Consider the following 21,594-nt stretch of genomic DNA (forward strand, 5'->3'; position numbering starts at 1 on the left):
CACCATCGTTCCTCATTTCTCCCTGCCCACCGGGAAATGCTTACCTGTCTCGAGCGGTTTTCTCCTTGTCTCCCATCCCAACGCCTTCAGACACTTATTCAAGTTTATCAAGTGTCTTCTGAAGGAAATATGGGAAACATCACGCAAACCCAGCCCATCGACATCTCTATGAAACCAGGGATTGTCGATCATATCCATGTCAGAGTATCTTGTACTCCAGAGGAAATTCAGCTCTATACTGATCTTTTTCACGAATTTCATGATGTCTTTGCTTGGTCCTATGAAGAAATTCCTGGAATTGATCCTAGCATAGTGGTGCATGAGATACCTACATATCCGGGTTCTAAGCTTGTTCGCCAATGTCTATGCCCTGTGCACCCCTGAAAGGCTGTGACCATTAAAGCGGAAGTTGAAAAGCTTCTTAATGCTGGTTTTATTTACCCCATCCCACTCACAAATTGGGTCTCCAATATCATCCCTGTGACTAAAAAACAGGGTACCATTCGAGTCTGTGTTGATTATTGTGATATTAACTGGGCCTGTCCAAAGATAACTTCCCCCCGCCCTTCATTGATAAGCTCATTGATGAGTGTGCTGGGAGCAAAATGTATTCATTCATGGACGGTTTTTCTGGGTATAACCAGATCAATATTGCGCCCGCAGATCAACACACGACTGCCTTTATCTGTCCGTGGGGCACTTTCGCCTACAAAAAGCTCCCTTTCGGTTTGAAGAACGCCGGTGCTACCTTCCAACGTGCAATGTCTTATGCTTTCCATGACATTTGACACATTGTACAACCATACCTGGATGATCTACTAGCTCATTCAGAAAAACGTCAGGACCATCCCTCTCATCTTTGCGAAATCTTTCTCCGCTGTCGACACTATCACATCAGGCTTAATCCTCATAAGTGTGTCTTCTGTGTTGAGTCAGGCAGACTGCTCGGGTTTATCGTCTCTCGAGAGGGCATCCGTTTGGATCCCCTTAAAGTCGAGGCTATTCTAAATCTTCCTCCCCCTACCTCTTTGCAGCAATTGCAAAGATTGCAGGGAAAAGCGAATTTTTTAAGACGATTCATTCCAAACTATGCCGAAGTGGCTAAAGGTTTCACGCGGTTATTAAAGCGAGATACCCCGTTTCATTGGGATGCCGCTGCTCAAGAGTCCTTCGAGCATCTCAAGGGTCTCCTTGTTTCTACTTCGTTGTTTTGTCCTCCGAACTATCATCGCGACTACACTCTGTATTTGGCCACTGTCGATACCACTATTGGCATGGTTCTCGTTCAAGATGATGATGATGACACTGAGCATGTCATATATTATCTCAGCCACAATCTTCTAGATACGGAAACTCGATACGCTTACATCGAGAAGTTGGCATTGGCTGCCGTTTGTGCCATCCAACGTTTCCGCCATTATATCTTGTTGCACACTACGACCGTGGTTTCTGATTGCAACCCGATGACGTACATTCTGTCACGTCAGTTGCTGGGGGGCAAGTACTCGAAGTGGATCGTTATCCTCCAAGAGTTCGACTTGGAATTCACCACCGCCAAGTCTAAGAAATCCCTTGTCTTTGCTGAGTTACTTTGCTCTTTGCCATCTCCTACCGCGCCCTCTCGGTCAGAGGACCATATCCCGGACGAAACTCTGTTCCTAATTAGCACCCTCAATCCCTGGTACGGGGATATCATTGTATATCTATAGACGTCCTCTTTTCATCCCGATGTGTCTAAGGATGCTCGGCGATGGATTCGTCATCAGTCTCAGCCCTATCGTATTATTGGGGACACCCTGTACCATCTCGGCGCCGACTCTGTTCTCCGCCGATGCTTAACATTCGAGGAAGCTGAGCGAGTTTTGAATGACTGCCATTCTAGCGCTTGTGGTGGTCACATGTCCGGATATGCTACCGCTCAAAGATCCTCCACGCTGGTTATTTCTTGCCCTCCATCTTTAAGGATTGCATTCTTGCCGTCCGCTCCTGTCATGAGTGCCAGATCTACCAGCGGAAGATGCGTGCGCCTCCCACTCCATTGCACCGTGTTGTCACCGCCGGCCCTTTTGAAAAATGGGGCATTGATTATACGACCTGTAACCCTCGCTCTGCTGGGGGGCATGGGTATATTATCGTTTCCGTTGATTACTTCACAAAATGGGCTGAGGCAATGCCCACATTATCTGAAGACGGTCACACAGTGACGCAATTTTTGTTTAATCATGTTATTTCACAGTTCGGAGTCCCTCAGGCTATCGTCATTGATCACGGGAAGCATTTCCGTAATCACATGATGAATGAGCTAACAACCCAGCTAATCTTACGTCATGATAGTTCGACTCCATACTATCCTTAGGCTAATGGCCAAGTAGAAGCCGTCAACAAGGTTCTAGTTACGATGCTTCAACGTACCGTTGGCATGCATAAGTCTAACTAGCACTTGATGTTTTTCTCTGCCTTATGGGCCTACTGAACCTCTGTGAAGGATGCCACCAGTTTCACTCCATTTCAATTAGTTTACAGACTGGAGGCTACCCTTGCAATCGAGTGTGAGACCCCTTCTTTGAAGTTGGCCGTCGAGTTACTTCCCAACACTACTCCGATAGAAGAACGCCTTCTTTACATAGAACGGCTAGACGAGACCCATTGACTAGCCTCTCTAGCTATTGAAGCACAGAAGAAGAGAGTGAAAACTCACTTCGATCATACTATCCATCCTCGTTCTTTTGTTGAGGGAGATTTAGTCCTGCTCTACGATCAAGCGAATGATAAGCTGGGGGCAGGCAAACTCGAGCCCATGTGGCTTGGGCCTTATATTGTAAAGAGAGTTTTGCAGAAAGGGGCCTACAAGCTAATTGATTATGAAGGGAATCCTCTCGATAAGCCCCGAAATGGGCTTTACTTGAAAAAGTACTATGCGTGAATTCCATGCACTTTGGTTTGTACATACGTGTGTTTTTAGCAGGTGTGTTGAGTGTGTGTGTTTTCATGTTTTTGGCTTGGTGTGAAGGCGTGATTGCCACTTATTGTGTCTTTTGCTTTTTGTGCAGATGTCTGGTGCACCTTACGTTGATTTCGCCAATGGTGCCTACTGCAGTACCCGCAACTTGTCCTCTGCGGTGTGGGTGATCTACGATCCTCATGGTGAGTTGATAGACCTTCAAGGTGTGTGTTTAGGTTGTACCACAAACAATGTCGCTGAATATAGCGCTGTGATTGAATTACTGGCCGAGGCGATTAATCTTGGTATTCGTGCATTGGCTGTGAACCTGGACTCTCAACTTGTCGTCCATAGTGGTTTCACTACTAGTGTTGTAGAGGACTGCATGGCTCCCACTTACGCAATGCCTTTAGAGATTGAATCATTTTTGTAGCCTACTGGTAATATTGGTATGGATGTGCTTCAATGGCTTAGAATATTTATCTCATTATGTACTTTGATGCAGACGCTAAGAGTTTTGAAGGCCATGGAGAGCCAAGAGATTGATTAACATTGATTTGTATTCCAATGGAAATGTAATATTTGATTTACGTTAGAGGTTCATCTCATGGTTTTGGGAGTCATGGACAAATTTATATGTAAACTACATGCCAGAAGAAATTTTGCTTGCAGGTTGATAACCTTGCTCCAAGAACTTAGGTCATAATGAGATTAGATTACTAGGAACTATGAAATATTGGTACTATAACATACCTCATAATTCAAGTAGGAAACTACCTTATTGTGTACTTTGATGCAGAAGCCAATAGGTTTGAAGGCCATGTAGAGCCAAGAGATTGATTTGGATTGATTTTTTGTCATGGTAATTGCACCATTCTACAACAAACTAAAAATTGAAACATGGTCGTTTTTAATACAGGTTTGAAGGCCATGTAGAGCCAAGAAATTGATTTGGATTGATTTTTTGTCATGGTAATTGCACCATTCTACAACAAACTACAAATTGAAACATGGTCGTTTTTAATACAGAAGATGTGGAGCTTGACTTGTCTTTGCATCTTTAAGACACTAAAAAATTTATATTCTGTGACATCTCAAATCTGAAACTTAATTGCCCAACAAAAATGTAATTTAGGTAGTGTTCGTATAATCACTTAAATTTACCTTAGCTATTGACCTTTTCTTTTTAAGTGTTGATTTGTTAATAACAAGATTTGAGGATGCTCTGTTTTGTGTAATTTGTTGGATAAATGCAACACAGAGATAGGTGTTGAGAATGTTATTCAAGACACAACTACTAAGGTGTTGATTATGTGGCATTTAACAAATTGATAATGAAGAGACGACCCATATTATTTTTTTTCTTTATATGTTGCATTGATTTAGTATTAGAGACATTAAGGAGAATATGAGCATCACCAAATCCAATTATGATCATGCCCTCACAACAAAATCACAAATAATAGAAAGTTGTTGTGTTGTACCATCACCCTACCAACGTCAATCCATTCTTAATTGTGAATTAGAGTGGAGGAAAATGTTTCTTTTTATAGAATGGTATGCTAATATCTTTAACAAAAAATTCATTTATTACCTATTCTTAGTAAGTAACTTATATTGCAAAGGAAACAAGTCCAAACTAGGCAACATCTAGATCACATAGCATATCGCATTTTTTTCATGTATGTTATTATTCCATATGATATAGCCTTACAACGTTTCCTTTGCAACATGTGCAAATTTCTAGTTTATATATCTATTAGAAAACTAATTCTTATTAGTATTATCTTCATAATAATATATTTTCTCGGTTAATACTTCTATAAAATTGTTTTTGTTTTTGTTTTTTAATTTAATAATATTGATATTAATTAATATTAAAATGAGATTATTCTATTGGTTTTATTTATTATATAAATAATAATTTAACTTAATTCAAAAATAATATTAATTATTAATTAAAATTCTTTTTAATTCTTGGTCAAACTTAATTAGTTATTTTTTAGTCAAACTAGTTGTTATTTTCTAACGGCTAGTTGGCTATTCTCATCATTTATTTATTCCATTGCCTAGATCTGATTCCTCATCTTGTCCTGAAGATGAACCACACTAGTTGGTTCGAAACGTGTCGACGGGATTTTATTTCATGTGATTTCTACCGAAAATGTTGTTACAAATAATGGTTTATTTAAAATCTACATACTATTTCAAACTATTTATTATAATTAATCATTAACTATATATTCATGATATATTTTTAGATATTAAATTTGTATTATTATTATTATTATTATATGCTTAATTAATTATAAAATTTCTAAATCATTTATAGTTATTAATAAATAAATGTTATATAATAACATGTTTTTAGATATTTAATATTTCCAATTAATATCTAAATGGCATTGCTAAAGCCTTAACATCTTAAGTTTGATCAGCAAAGCCTTAACTTCGTCCCTGATTTGATGTATTCAAGTTCTAAAGGATTTGTCTCTCCACCGTTCTTCACCCGTCCCCTACCAAATTCCATGTGTGAAACCATCTAGGTTTGTCAAGAAGATGGATGAAATATGAAATATTGCAGTTTACACCAATCAATCCCTAGTAATGGCCCTTAGACTCTTAGATCAATACTTAGTAGGGAAATTTACATGTAGTCGACCATCTTTGAGGTCACTGAACATTTGGATTGATAAGAATTGGAGACCTTTCATTAAGGGTTAACACTCAGTTTCCTTTTGTGGTAGGGATTTTTTCACATTCTTGTTTGAAAACAAAGTAGATTGGTATTTATTTTTTTGCAGTGGATATTAATTTATGGGCATTGATGATCACTATTTAGATCATTGAAGCCCAGATTTCAACTCAAAAAATGATGATCCTTTTGTAGTTCTTGTGTGGGTGAAGTTGCCTTATTTTCCATTGCACTACTATAATGAAGATACCTTTAGGAACAATAGCAATGCCTTAGGTTGATACATAGACCATGCTGAGCCACAAGAGGGCACACTTTGTTGTGCCTGAATATGGGTAGAAGTAGACATGGACAAGGGTTTTCCAATACCAATCAATTTGCACTGAGACAATGAGATCCATATTTAAGAAGTTGACCATGATTGGCTTCCTTTAAGTGTAAAGTGTGCCATGAGTATGGACATTTTTCTAGGAGTTGTAAAAAAACAAAATAATCCCAAAAACAGATCGAAGAAGGAGAACAATGACAACAACCTAAATATAGAAAGGGTTTTTTTTTTTTAACAGTAACGGATATCTTTTATTAAAAAAATCTAGTTTGACCAAGGACTATACGCCCAATTTTACATAGCATTCCTTTCATTTTTCCCGCCTTAGGAGGATCTGCAAGCCTGAAAACTGACACCTCTCCTCTGCGCATTTTCCGGCATAGGGACAAGGTTTGCCGTGGCTTTGTCTGAAACCGCAAGCCTGAGAAATGACACCTCTCAGGACTCTGCGCATTTTCTGGCATAGGGACAAGGATTGCCGAGGCTTTATCTGAAACCACTGAAGATCTTGGCACATTTTGGTTGCTGTCCACTGTAGACTTATAGTTTTCTATATCAGGCCATTGCTATCCTTTGTGGAGCCCTCCAAACGAGCCCAATGGCATCGGCAGAGCACTGTCCAGCAGTATTCTTTTACATAGTCCTCCAACCGATCCCTTTCTGAGTGCAGTAACGTCATCATAGTGGGTGTCGACAAAGTCCAACTGATTGTTGAGGTGAGATGCATATGCTGCCTTCAGATTCGATGGAGGAAAGACTTGGCATTTGCAAAAAGGGGCTCCTCTGTTCCGAAATAATTTGCAGGCCTCCATCTTTTTCAAGCTGCTACTTCCCTGTGAGAATGTATTTGCTAAGGAGTAAGTTCCCCAAATTTTACCTGTACACCTCTTGCTGAGCCCTGTTTCAGATGATGTGCCGAAGATATCAGTCTTATTCCTCTCATGCATGTTCAGTGTGGTATGATCCTTGCTTTCTGCTTCTTATTCTGATCTGCCCTTTAGCTAAGATATGCTATATGAATTAGCGCTGTTTCCATTGTAGTTTAGAGTTCCCGGTTCTAATAGGCAACCTTTGTTTGCCATTTCGTCTGCCTCCCTATTCAGACTTCTGAGGATGTGATAAATTTTGTAGGAGGTGAAGTCTTGCAGGATTAGCTTCAGCCTATTCAGAGACTTATTGAGGATTGCATTGCTGAACTGGTCATCTGAATTGATCTTCCTAATGAGGATTTCGGAGTCTCCAAATGCTTGCCAGTCTTTGATGCCTTTATCCCGAGCTATTTGGCAGGCTTTTGTGAGGGCAAGAAGCTCTGCCTGATTGTTTGTGGAAATGCCAAGCCCCTAGCAGAAATGGACCTTTCTGAGATTGTCTGCGAAGTATATGACTCCATGTAGAGTCCCTACTTTACACCTTATCATCCATCATTACCTACTGTTTTCATCACTTTCCTCTCTCTTTTGCCTCATTTTCCACCCAGATCATTACATTAGTTGTCATTAAACATGATCAAGTGAGCTTTGCTAATGGGTAATTGTTTTGTTTAGTTTTTGACATACTTACAGGTATTCCGCAGCTTTCTGCTGATTCCGCAGCCATCTGATGATCCCGCAGCCATTTTGTTGATCTCAAGGTTCCACGTGCTATTTTGCAGAACGAGCCACGTGGGCATGTTGGAATATACGTGCTCGAGGTTCCTGTGCCATCAGTTCAGCCGGCCACGTCATTTGTACCTCCGGTCAAAGGGGGTCAAGTTACGGTCAAATAAAGGCAGCTTAACGTTGATACGTAAGCTGTTTGATCACGTCGGTGGAAAAGGTGACTTGTCCGTGTTTTGAAAGCCGTGGGGGACATGATCTAATGCTGGATTCATTGCCCATATCGACCAGGACCTCCAGCTTGACCACGAAGCCTATGACGTGTTAACTGCACCTTTAATACGCATGACAGTCAGTTTATTTTCTGTTTTTATGTTTACGTATTAGGCCATCTTGCAGATGCCTATATATATTTGCGTCTGCGTACGCTTATGTTAACTTTTAGATGCTGTAGTGTATGTACTTGTGAGAATTTTGGCACGTTTTCAAACTCTGTTTTTATAAGAGCTGTTCCAGCACTTTTTGACTATGTATCTCTGCATATAAAGTAATGGAAACGCTGTTTTGAAGTCTTAAGAGCATCTGAGTTTTCTGTGGATAATATGAATGGAGGGCCCCTGTTCGTATTAGCCTTGTAAAGTATTTCATGTGTATATTTCTGCAATTTCTTTATTTTACTTACAGCATTTCTTTTTCTTGAAGTTATGTACAGCTTACTTTCTTTTCATTGCTGCAGCCTTTATTTTCACTGATCAGATTTGCTTCTTTGCAGGTTTTTACCCGGGATTGAGTGTGTTGTATTTGCTTTAATATCTAATGGTAGTTGCAGTTGTCTTGTTCATAACGCTGCCCTTTTTACTCTGTTTTCTAGACTAGTTTTTAGCTTAGTTTTACAAGTTGGATGCTAACTAATTTATGTTCTCTTTATCATGAATGGTTTATCTTTCAGAGAACAGAACACTAATTAATTGCAGCTTGTTTTTAAGTAGTCTTGGCTTGTGGCACTAATACTTTTTCCACTTGTTACACATAATCACACATGTAGGAAGCAATATGATGAAAAAGGCTTAGTAGTGCTATAATTTGTCACTTAGAGTTTTTATCAATTCTTGGATTTGTCTTCAGCTACTTCCTAATCGTGTTTTACGCAGTACTATGTGGTAGAAGCAGGGAGTTAGGAAGAGATAACCATTATCATCAATCCTTGAAGTGATTTTCTTGTTTCTTTTATTTGCAGCAATATGGATAGAGACTAATGCCATTAGAACGTGGTCATTTGCTTTCAAGTCATTTCAATTTATTCATTTCTTTCAAGTTCTTTTCCTTTACAAATTCAGCAAGTAATTAGAATCACCAATCACACACACTTTCACTCACCTAGAACTCACTTTACACACACTTTCACTCATCTGTCTATAATCATCACTCCATCTTAGGAAGAAAAGTTAACCATAAACAACACCCCCAAACGACAAAAAGCTCTAAGAGGTTGCTTAAGTACATATAGTACACCTTCACTTCATCAGCTTACGATCCCCGGGTTGACAATTAATACTAGCAATTTAGGAACACTAAATTGACTAAACATTTTGGCGCCATTGCCGGGGAAGTGAAATTAAGTAGCCATACTTAGAGGAAAAAAAAAATATAAAAATTTCGAGGAAAGAAGTTAATAACCTATCCAAGTATGCTCTCCTCTTGCACTTTAAAGTGATCTGGAGGATCAGAAAGGAGAAAGTTATTGATTTAGTAGTCTCTTGAGTATGCTCTCTTCTTGCACCTAGAGTGAACTGGAAGATCAGAAAAAGAACTATTAACTTGACTTGAAGAAAAAATAAAAAAATGACATGCATAGAGCTAGAGATTCTAGAGGACGGTTTTTAGCTAGAGCTCGAAGTTCAATTTTTACAAGTCCATCTGCTTCAAGGGATAGACAAGAGACACCCCCCTTATCTCCAACCGAAACTCCTAGTCCTAGAATTCCTGGAATTCAAGAGCCAAGAGTTGACTCTCCTACACCTTCTATTGAGTTTGAACCAGGAAGAGACTCTTCTCTTTCTCCTACAGGAAGACCAATTGTAATTGAGGAATTGGAATCATCTGAAGAAGAAGGAGAAATCTCTTCTCATTCACCTTTTGTAGAGGAACCAGAAGATTTTGAAATCCCTAGGAGAATCATCATGGCAGAGGAAGAAGGAGGAGGTAGAGGTAGAGGTAGAGGAGGAGGAGGAAATAACAATAACAATAATGGAGGTAGAGGTCCCATTGGAGGAGGAAATAGAAATGGGGATAATTCATTTGGGTTTCCCATTGTTAATGAGGATTCCCGAGCCACTATGAAAAACATATCACCATCTGTCCTCCCTAACTTCCATGGGTTAAGGACTGAGGACCCTGAAACATTCTTATTTGAGTTTGAAGTGGTGTGTCGAACTTATGACTACCTGGATGACTCTCAGAAACTCAAGTTGTTCCCTTCAACACTGAAGGATCAAGCCTTGAAATGGTTCATGGGGTTACTCACTCAATCCATTAGGACTTGGGATGAGATGAAACAGACATTTTTGGATAGGTATTTAGACTATTGCATGCCTACTAATCACAAGGACGAGGTTTTTAAAATGGTACAAAAAGAAGATGAGAGTCTAGAAGATTTACTTGAAAGATTTCAATATAACTTGAAAAGAGCAAAAATGAATACCTTGGATGAAGAGACCTTAAAAGCCCTCTTATTAAAGGCCATCAGGGATGAATGGATAGACATCTTAAACATGATGGGGAAAGGGGATATTTCTCAACTTTCTCTCAATGACATAGCAGAACTTTGTATCCATCTCTCAAGGGGCAAATCAAAAACTCAAAAAGGGCCTAGAGATCCTTCTCTCCTTAGGGCGAATAAATCTGCAACAGGATCAGTGAGTAGGGCTGAAATCGGCAATATGCTTGATGAATTTAAAACTGACATCTTAGGGAGTCTTAGTGAACAACTTGATACCCTTAAGATTCACAATAAACAAAAAGCAGTAGCCGAGGCTTTGGCTATCTTTTGCCCGAAATGTAGAAAGAAACATGCTTTAAGGGAATGTCCCTTAGATGCACACGTTGTAGAAACATGTGTAATTTGCTCAGAAACTCATGAGACCAAGGATTGTCCCTCAATTCCTGGCCTCAAAGCAGTCTTTCAAGAGGATCCAGATACACTCGAATCTCTCTGTTTTATTGCAAGGAGACCTTGGCAAGGACAACAGAATCAGGGGTTTAACAACTCTATGAATTCTCAATCCCAACCAAGTTGGAATCCTTGGCAACAACCTTGGCCTCAACCACAAAATGCTTTCCAAGCATGGATGCAAAGCATGCAAAATACTTATGGGAGATTTGCACAATTCTATCAATATCCTCCATCATTTCAGAATCAGCAAGCTCCACAACTTCCAAACCAAGGTCAACAACTATCATTGCCATACCCTCAACAACAACAACCTCCTCCACAAAATCAAAATTCTCAATTAGCACTTCAATCCCAGCAGAAATCTAATCAACTTCCCTCTCAGCCATTACCAAATCCAAATAATAGGAACCCTCAAAATGCTTACATGATGGAAGGTCAACCATTCCCTACCTATATGGTTGTTCCTCTTAATGAAGTACAACTTAGATCAGGTAGAATCCTAGATCAACCTTCCACAAGTGTTCAACAACCAAGCATTTCTGAGGAGGAATCTCTCAAAGTCAATAAAGGTTCTGAAGTATCACTTCAAACCCAAAATATCCAAAAAGAAAAAGAAAAAGAATCAATCTCTACAACTCCCCTAGTTGAGCAACCTACACCTACAACTACACCTCCCTTTCCTGAAAGATTGCAAATTGATAAAGGGGTGGAAATGTAGATATGGGTGCCTGACTATAACTTCCTAGATGAATTGAAGAATGTATGTATCAAGATCCCCTTGTTACAAGCCATTAAGGAAATTCCCATTCTAGTGAAGACAATAAAGGAGTTGAGTTTGAAGAAAACAGTAAAAAGAACCAGAGATACTAAAAGGATACATCTAGTTGGAAAAATTGCAGACATAATGATGGGTAAGATTACCATGCAAAAGTATGTAGATCCCGGTAGTCCTATTGTCAAAACTCATATTAATGGGGTTGAAATCCCAAATACTTTGATTGACTTAGGGGCCGCGATCAACATCATGAGTAGACAGACCATGGATCAGTTAAAACTTCCTAATCTTCTCTTTACACCTACTTTGCTGCAGCTTGCAGATAGATCAATCATTAAACCTGATGGTGTATTGGAAGATATTCCAGTCTCTCTAGATTCTTGGGAATATCCAGTTGATTTTATGATTTTAACTCCCAAGAGCAATCTAGGAGGACATCCTCTTATTTTAGGAAGACCTTGGCTGGCCACAGCTGATGCTTTCATAAGATGTAGGTCTGGAGACATGTATATATCAGATGGTAATTCCACCAAGAAGTTCAACTTGTATCCCCCAGCAAAAGCTATAACAGAAATAGGAGAAGATGAATGGGTAGAGGATGAAGATACTATACAACCAGTTCTAACCATCTCTGAGATCAGTGAGGATAGTCAAATTCTAAATACATTAGAAAATTTTGAAGTATCTTTAGAATATGACTCTGAACATTTTCAGATAGATGCAGACATTGAATATCTCTCCTCTAGACAAATGTCTCTCTTCTCAATGGAAGAGTTTGGTAGTTCTACAGCTGAAATCCTCCTCGGAAAAACATTAAACATTAACAAAAACTTGGGAAGACCACAACAAGAAGAATTAACTAAACTGTTGCAAAAACATTCCACTGCCTTTGCATGGGAATACACTGACATAAAAGGAATCGATCCTAAGACTTGTATTCATCACATCTACATTGAAGAGAATAGTAGACCTATTAGGCAACCACAAAGGAGGATGAATCCAAACCTTAGGGAAATCGTGAAAGAAGAACTCCAGAAATTGCTCAAGGTAAACTTCATTTACCCCATCTCAGATAGCCAATGGGTTTCTCCCTTGGTTATAGTGCCCAAAAAGAATGGTAAATGGAGAGTTTGCATTGATTATCGAGAATTGAACAAGGCAACCTTAAAGGATCATTTTCCTTTACCTTTTATTGATCAGGTACTAGACACCTTAGCAGGTAAAAAGTATTTCTCATTCTTGGATGGTTTTAGTGGGTACAATCAAATTCAGGTAGCACCTGAAGATCAAGACAAAACCACATTTACTTGTCCTTGGGGAATTTTTGCCTACCGAGTACTCCCTTTTGGATTGTGCAATGCACCTGCTACATTTCAAAGGGCTGTATTAGGAATCTTTTCAGATCTGATTCATGATTGTGTAGAGGTATACATGGACGATTTCACAGTTTATGGTAATACATTTGAAGAAGCTTTGGAAAATTTGGAAAAAGTACTGGTAAGATGTAAGGAAACAAATCTTTCTTTAAGTCATGAAAAGTGTTTTATGATGTTTACTGAAGGGATTGTTTTAGGACATCATATTTCAGGAGATGGGATCAAGGTTGATAAATCCAAAGTTGAAGTCATCTCTAAGTTACCTGTTCCAAATTGCCAGAAGGATGTTAGAAGTTTTCTTGGGTTTACTGGGTATTACAGAAGATTTATTGAAAACTTCACTAGGATAGCATCTCCTCTTTTCAAATTGCTTACCAAAGACTGTGAGTTTAAATGGGATCCTGAGTGTCAATCTGCCTTTGAAGCTTTAAAGTCTAGAATATCTGAAGCACCCATCTTAAGGGGGCCAAATTGGAAACTCCCTTTCCACATCTCTACTGATGCTTCAGATACAGCTCTAGGAGCTGTTTTGGGACAAAAGAATTTGATCCCTTATGCCATTTATTACACAAGTAAGAATTTGACTCCTACTGAGTTAAATTATACTGTTACAGAAAAAGAGTTCTTAGCTGTGGTACATGCAATCAACAAGTTTAGACACTACATAACCGGCTATGAAACCTTTGTCCATACTGATCACTCTGCCATAAGATACTTAATGAACAAACCTGTCACTAATGGTAGAGTTACAAGATGGCTTTTACTTTTGCAAGAATTTAACATTGCTGTGTTAGATAGACCTGGAAAGCAAAACACAGTAGCTGATTTCTTGTCTAGAATCCAAAACACTAATGAAGATTCTCCAGTAGAAGATAAGTTTCCAGATGAATACTTGTTTGCAGTTACTACCAAGACTCCTTGGTATGCAGATATGGCTAATTATCTTGTTACAGGGAAGCTTCCTCTACACTTATTTCCTAATGAGAAAAGGAAAATCATTCGGGAGAGTTCACATTATTCTTGGATTTCTAATGAATTGTTCAAAACAGGGCCAGATTGTATAATCAGAAGGTGTGTTCGGGAAGATGAAATGCCTGACATCCTTAAGGCATGTCATGATGAACCATGCGGCGGGCACTTTGCGGACAAGAGGACAGCCTATAAGATCCTTTCTTTAGGATATTATTGGCCTTCTCTCTTTAAAGATGCAAAGCAGTATGTTAGAAGGTGCGACAGCTGCCAAAGAGTTGGGAAACCAACTCCTTCAAATGAAATGCCTCTACAGCCTCAGCTATGCATCGAACCCTTTGAGAAATGGGCTCTAGATTTTGTTGGACCAATTAATCCACCATCAAAGCAAAAGAAGTATATACTGGTTTGTACTGATTATGTTACTAAGTGGGTAGAAGCAAAAGCATTGCCTTCTGCCACTGAAAATTCAGTTGTTCAATTTCTTTTTGAGGATATTTTCACTCGTTTTGGTGTCCCAAGAGAAATTGTGATAGATCAAGGCAGCCAGTTTACATCTAATTTGATGGAGAAGCTGATGGAGGAATATAAGATCAAGCACAGAACATCTACTCCCTACCATCCGCAATCCAATGGTCAAGTGGAATCTACCAATAAAGTTCTTGAAGGCATTATCACCAAGACTGTTCATCTTCATAGAAGAGATTGGGCGGAAAGGCTCCCTGAAGCCTTATGGGCCTATAGGACCACATGGAAGAACACAACAGGACATTCTCCCTATGAACTTGTTTATGGGAAGGAAGTCCTGCTTCCTATTGAGTTCCAAATCAAGACCTTCAAGATGGCAGTCCAATTGGGAATGAGCCTCTCAGAAGCTCAAAAACACAGAATGGACCAGCTAAATGAGCTAGATGAAATAAGACAAGATGCAATTCTAAGGACCGATCTAGTTCAGCACCAAAGATCTAAATGGCATGATCGTCATATCAAAGAAAGAAAGTTTCAGAAAGGAGATTGGGCTCTATTGTTTGATTCAAAATTCAAAGACTTCAAAGGAAAGTTTCAAACTCATTGGCTTGGGCCATATGAGATTGATGAAGTCTTTAGCAATGGAGCAGTTCGAGTAAAAACTATTGATGAATTTCATACTCCTCTTATTGTGAATGGCCACCGCTTGAAAATCTACCAGAAGCCATTCTCAAAAGAAGAGTTTGTCAAATTGTTCAAAGAAGATTCTGCAATCAGGTTGGTGGAGAAGGATTCTTCTCCTCCATCAGCCTAATCTTTGGTTTTTGAAAAAAAAAAAGAAAAAAAAAAAGAAAAAAAAAAGAGAAAAAAAGAAAAAAAATAAATAAATGTATGAGCCTGAAAACCAATCTCTGATTGGCAGTCTCATACAGAAAACCTGAGGTGAAAATCAGGGTCACCTGACACCTCATGTTTTCCAAAAAAAAAAAAAAAAAAAAAATCTCTTTCTCCCCTTATTTCATCTCATTTTATCATCACCACCATTTCATCCACCATTTCATTCATTTTCACTCCACCTCATTTTTTTTTCTTCATTCATCCATCCACTCACTACATTCCACTCCATCAATAAAGTCATTTTTAGATAGTTAAAAGTTGTTTTTGTGCAGTCGGAGGCTACTACTGCAGATTCCGCAGCTATCTGAAGATTCTGCAGCCATCTAATGATTCCGCAGCTCTCTGTACCTGCATAAAAAAAAAACACAGTCTGTTTGAAATTTCTTTGCAGCTCAGTAGTCATCAATAATAAATAAAAAATGGTCATGCAACAGCCATAAATCAGTGAAGGGTTAGTGGCAAATCATCAAAGGAAAATCTAAGCGGGAATCTGAGGTATGGTTTAAAAACCTAAACTTGCAGTTATTTCATTATGCAAAGTTTTCTAGGTTATGTTTCTTGCCACTAAGTGTAATGATTACCAGTCATGCAACCATATACCCACGTATCTCCCACATCTATCAGTCCTTGATTACCACGATTTTGAATTTCACTTGCGGCTGCTTCTCTCATTAAGATCTCGTACTTAGGTGACGTAACCTAATGTACTACGTCTCTATGACATTAACTCACGCAGCCAAATGTAACTTCGAACCGAAATCTAAGGACATAGTTGTTTCCATTCATTATTCCATAACCCTTCTACCCTCTTACGCTCATATCATTTCACTTCCGCTATTTCATTTCCACTCACTGTTTCATTCCATTTACGCTGTGCAATACGCTGCTACTATACTCTGTTTTTCCTCTACGCTAATTCTATCACCAGTGAAGGTCTGTTACGGCCGTATCCAAAGCTAAAACCATAATCCACTATGTTGAGGCCGTAAATCCACTGAGTCAAAACCGTTTTGAAGCCGTGTTCCAAAACAGAGCCGTGAGTTTACTGTGTAAAGCCATCCTTAAAGCCGTGTTTTAGAACAGAGCCATAAGAGCCAATGGGAAAGCTCTTAAGGGCAGAACCGGAAGGTTCAAAGTTTTTGGAGGGTTATCCTCAGGTCAAAGAGGCATTACAAAAGGCAAACTGGTTACAATGTATACAGAAGTTCAGAGGCTACCATAAGGAGGTTACCAAGGCCTTTGCAAGGTCCTTCAGAGAAAAGGATAATCACGTGGAGATAGGGGACTTACAATTCACAGTCAATGAAAGCAGCATAGCACAAGCTACCTCACTTCCATAGACTAGAGAAAGGTGGTTTAAGAACCGGTCAGTTCAAGATCAGTAGTGGAAACAAATTTTAAAAAACCCAGGTATGGACACAAGTATCTTTACCAAAGGGATTCCTGTTTCTTATGTTAAGGAGGAGTGGACCACTTTACTCTTGTTAGTGCAAAAATTTTTCACTTGTGAGGGAAGATTTGGGGTCTTATATGTTTATCATGCAAAGGTTATGATGCATTTTCTAGGAGATGATATTAACCTCCCATACTTTCTGCTTTCAAGTCTTAAGAAAATGTGTGCAAGTGTCCAAAGGAACCCCAGAAATATTGAAGCACATCTATATCATCACGGTCTTGTGAAATTGCTAGTGGAGGAACAATTGAAATCAAAAAGAGACACATGGGAGAGGTTTCTCATAAAAAACCATTTTCAAGAATTAGGAGAAACTTCTGGAGGGTCCCCTCAAGTACCAAAAAGAAGTAGAAGAAAAAGAGGAGAGGGGGTTAACCAAGAAACTACTGCCCAAACAGAAACTATTGTTCCTGATACCACTATTCCTGAAACCACTGCCCAAGAGGAAACTGTTCAAGAACAGTTTGATGAGGAAACTGATATACAGCATCCTGAATAGGAAATTGATCCTGGATTTACTGAAGATGATAGCCAAGCAGCCCAAGGAATTATCACTAAAACTCTTTCAGAACTTTCTCAAGAAATTGCTCAGAAAAGAAAAGAAGGGAGGAAGAAACGAAAGCAAGATAAAGGTAAATCTGTAGTCCAAGAAACTCACCTCACTCCTGAGAATACTAGTGAGGAAGACACTCAGCCCTTAGCTCAAAGAATGGCCAAACTTCATAAAACTGCCCTCTCTAAAAAGGTGGAAAAACAGAAGCAAAAAGTACCAAAAGAAAAACAGAGTACCACCTCTGTAAGAAGGAGCAGCAGATTACAAAATAGAAAAGTAGGGGCCACAAAGGGTAAACAGTCATTCTTCATTGACTTAGGCTCACCTCAAAAAGGTGCTACAAGTCCTGACTTAGAGAAAAGTCCTTCACACGCTGAGCATATTGAGACTAGTCCTCCACGTGAGGAAAGTCCGTTTGAACATGAACTTGAGCATGAACATGGATCTGAATTTGATTATGAACCAAGTCCCAAAAAGTCACCTGAGGTTGACCTGGAGCAGCAAAAAGTGTATAATTATCTGGAAACATTGGAGCAAGCAGCCGCTGGCCCAAGCAATGTTCAACCTTTAGAACAACAAATCCACTCCTTAAAACAGGAAATTTTTGAGATTGAGGTTCTAAATCGACATATCATGCAAGAAAATGAAAAGTTGAAAGAGCAAGCCAAATTGGATAAGATGATTCATGATAACACCATGTTACATTTGGGCCTGTGGCAAAGAAATAACAAAAAGTTAAGGAAGAGATGCAAAAAGCTAAACATAGCCTTGATCAACCTAAAGTTCAGATGCTTAGTAAAGAAGCCAAGGGTAAATGTGTCTACACAGAGAAAGAAGAGGAGATTGGATGTCTTGGCGGAGGCATCACAGTAGGTTGATTGATCAGTGTTTTTGCATGAGGACATGCAATGCCCTCGTAGTGGGGGTATGTAGAGTCCCTACTTTACACCTTATCATCCATCATTACCTACTGTTTTCATCACTTTCCTCTCTCTTTTGCCTCATTTTCCACCCAGATCATTACATTAGTTGTCATTAAACATGATCAAGTGAGCTTTGCTAATGGGTAATTGTTTTGTTTAGTTTTTGACATACTTACAGGTATTCCGCAGCTTTCTGCTGATTCCGCAGCCATCTGCTGATTCCGCAGCCATCTGATGATCCCGCAGCCATTTTGTTGATCTCAAGGTTCCACGTGCTATTTTGCAGAACGAGCCATGTGGGCATGTTGGAATATACGTGCTCGAGGTTCCTGTGCCATCAGTTCAGCCGGCCACGTCATTTGTACCTCCGGTCAAAGGGGGTCAAGTTACGGTCAAATAAAGGCAGCTTAACGTTGATACGTAAGCTGTTTGATCACGTCGGTGGAAAAGGTGACTTGTCCGTGTTTTGAAAGCCGTGGGGGACATGATCTAATGCTGGATTCATTGCCCATATCGACCAGGACCTCCAGCTTGACCACGAAGCCTATGACGTGTTAACTGCACCTTTAATACGCATGACAGCCAGTTTATTTTCTGTTTTTATGTTTACGTATTAGGCCATCTTGCAGATGCCTATATATATTTGCGTCTGCGTATGCTTATGTTAACTTTTAGATGCTGTAGTGTATGTACTTGTGAGAATTTTGGCACGTTTTCAAACTCTGTTTTTATAAGAGTTGTTCCAGCACTTTTTGACTATGTATCTCTGCATATAAAGTAATGGAAACGCTGTTTTGAAGTCTTAAGAGCATCTGAGTTTTCTGTGGATAATATGAATGGAGGGCCCCTGTTCGTATTAGCCTTGTAAAGTATTTCATGTGTATATTTCTGCAATTTCTTTATTTTACTTACAGCATTTCTTTTTCTTGAAGTTATGTACAGCTTACTTTCTTTTCATTGCTGCAGCCTTTATTTTCACTGATCAGATTTGCTTCTTTGCAGGTTTTTACCCGGGATTGAGTGTGTTGTATTTGCTTTAATATCTAATGGTAGTTGCAGTTGTCTTGTTCATAACGCTGCCCTTTTTACTCTGTTTTCTAGACTAGTTTTTAGCTTAGTTTTACAAGTTGGATGCTAACTAATTTATGTTCTCTTTATCATGAATGGTTTATCTTTCAGAGAACAGAACACTAATTAATTGCAGCTTGTTTTTAAGTAGTCTTGGCTTGTGGCACTAATACTTTTTCCACTTGTTACACATAATCACACATGTAGGAAGCAGTATGATGAAAAAGGCTTAGTAGTGCTATAATTTGTCACTTAGAGTTTTTATCAATTCTTGGATTTGTCTTTAGCTACTTCCTAATCGTGTTTTACGCAGTACTATGTGGTAGAAGCAGGGAGTTAGGAAGAGATAACCATTATCATCAATCCTTGAAGTGATTTTCTTGTTTCTTTTATTTGCAGCAATATGGATAGAGACTAATGCCATTAGAACGTGGTCATTTGCTTTCAAGTCATTTCAATTTATTCATTTCTTTCAAGTTCTTTTCCTTTACAAATTCAGCAAGTAATTAGAATCACCAATCACACACACTTTCACTCACCTAGAACTCACTTTACACACACTTTCACTCATCTGTCTATAATCATCACTCCATCTTAGGAAGAAAAGTTAACCATAAACAACACCCCCAAACGACAAAAAGCTCTAAGAGGTTGCTTAAGTACATATAGTACACCTTCACTTCATCAGCTTACGAGCCTCGGGTTGACAATTAATACTAGCAATTTAGGAACACTAAATTGACTAAACACCCACCAGCTCCCGCAGCCCCCGGATTTCCTTTGGAGGCTCCGTCAAAGAAGATTGAAGTTGTGTTTTGCTTCTTCCACCAGTTTTGGAAAGCTGCTTCAGATTCTCTGATTTTCCATGAAGGAGAGGGGAGGGGAGGGGGAAGGGAGAGGACTTTGCAAGAGGGATGAGGGCTGTGGAGGTTCAGCCAAGCCTTTTCAGAGGGGAGAAGGGAGGAGTCAGAGAAATGGGAGTGCTGGAGGACTGATTCTATGAGGAGGGCTTTAGCAATTGAGGCGGATTTAGCAGGAGAGCGAGAGGAATTGTTGAAAATTAAATCATTCCGGGCCAGCCAAATTTCCCAGCTTACAAATTTAGGAATGGAAAGCCATATGTGAAGCCACAAGGATTTATTTGGAATGGGATGAGGATAGTGATGAAGCCATTCAGAAAAGAGAACAGCAATGGAGCTGTGATGGGGCGGGGAGACGGGCAGACCAAGAAGGGTTAATGTCCAAACTTCTTTGGCAAAAACGCAGTCAATAAACAGGTGGGAGGCTGTTTCTCCTGAGTTTCTGCACATTGCACATCTATGAGGCCCAACAAAGTTTCGTTTTGCCAAGTTGTCCCCTGTGAGCTGTTTATTCTGAATGAGGGTCCAAAAGAAGAAATTGACTTTGGGAAGTCCCTTGGCACTCCATACCTGTTTCTAGAACGATGGCGTTCTCAGTCTGTCTTTTTTGATCTGCAGGGCAGAGTAACCCAAAGATGGCGTATAAAACCCAGTTTCACCCCACCCCCATCTGTCAGCGATATTGCGGTGTATCGGCGCTGCATTTAAGAGCAGTGATTTGAGAATTTCAGTTTGGTGTTGAAACTGCGCTGGCACTGGAGGGATCGCCCATTCGATCCAATTTCCTTTGCTGTCCCACTCAGAGATATCATTCAACTTTCTTATTCCTGCATCGTGAAGCCAGTTTCTGATGTCCCGGATTTCTGCATGGGAGTTAAGAGGAGGGCTGTTCATGATGCGATCTTTCCAGAGAAGGGTCTTCTCCCCATTACCCGGGATGCGGTATAGATGTTTACTGAAGCTGCTTATGCTTTTCCTGCAGAGATTCCAGGTGAGAGTGCCTACTGAAGTATTATTTGCTGACAGGTGCCTGAGGGAGATCCCCTGCGCATATTTTGAGATGAACGTTTCACTGACCTGATGTGTAGGATCTGAGTATATTTTCCACAGAAGCTTGCATCCAAGTAGCAGATTAGAAAGAGCAGGATCTCTGATCTGGAGCCCACCATCGAGAGTTGGCCGCTTGACTAGTTCCCAGTTTGCCAGATGAATTTTATTGTGGTTGCCTCTGCCTCCTTTCCAGAGAAAGTCTCGTAGAAGACAGGAGATCTGATCCGTAATGTGTTTCGGGGCCAGAAGAAAGGAGGCTTGATAAATGGGAAGAGCAGATAAGACGGATTTAAGAAGGATAATTTTCCCTCCCTTGGTTAGCCAATAACCTCCCCAGGAAGTGATCTTGTCTTTAATTTTGCTTATGATGCCATGCCACAAAGATCTGTTATTGACTCCGGTTGTGAGGGGTAAGCCGAGATATTTGATGCTGTCCCATTGAGCGAAGCACTCAAATCCAAGGATCTGGGC

At 39.7% G+C, this 21,594-nt stretch overlaps 1 protein-coding gene across 1 annotated transcript; it reads right to left on the reverse strand.

The window, feature by feature from the left end:
* Positions 1 to 6,965: 6,965 nt before the first annotated feature.
* LOC149190866 (uncharacterized) lies at positions 6,966 to 20,523 on the reverse strand. The gene is made up of 2 exons (XM_089410609.1): positions 19,968 to 20,523; positions 6,966 to 7,273 (listed from the first exon to the last, which is right to left on the reverse strand). The coding sequence occupies exons 1-2, from the start codon at positions 20,521 to 20,523 to the stop codon at positions 6,966 to 6,968; spliced, it is 864 nt and encodes a 287-aa protein (XP_089266735.1).
* Positions 20,524 to 21,594: the final 1,071 nt, after the last annotated feature.

Source organism: Pinus tabuliformis, chromosome 3_1, assembly GCF_031772625.1.
Source record: "Pinus tabuliformis cultivar Carrire ecotype Pingquan chromosome 3_1, CPIR1, whole genome shotgun sequence".
In the NCBI taxonomy this organism is placed as follows: Eukaryota; Viridiplantae; Streptophyta; class Pinopsida; order Pinales; family Pinaceae; genus Pinus; species Pinus tabuliformis.

Bases quoted from the DNA above. Each gene is read 5' to 3' on its own strand.
- LOC149190866 (XM_089410609.1), bottom strand. From the start codon at position 20,523: ATGTGCAGAAACTCAGGAGAAACAGCCTCCCACCTGTTTATTGACTGC. The intron at 7,274-19,967 runs GTGGGTGTTTAG...ACAATCAGGCAG, and splicing joins TCCGGGGGCTGCGGGAGCTG to AGCTTCTTGCCCTCACAAAA.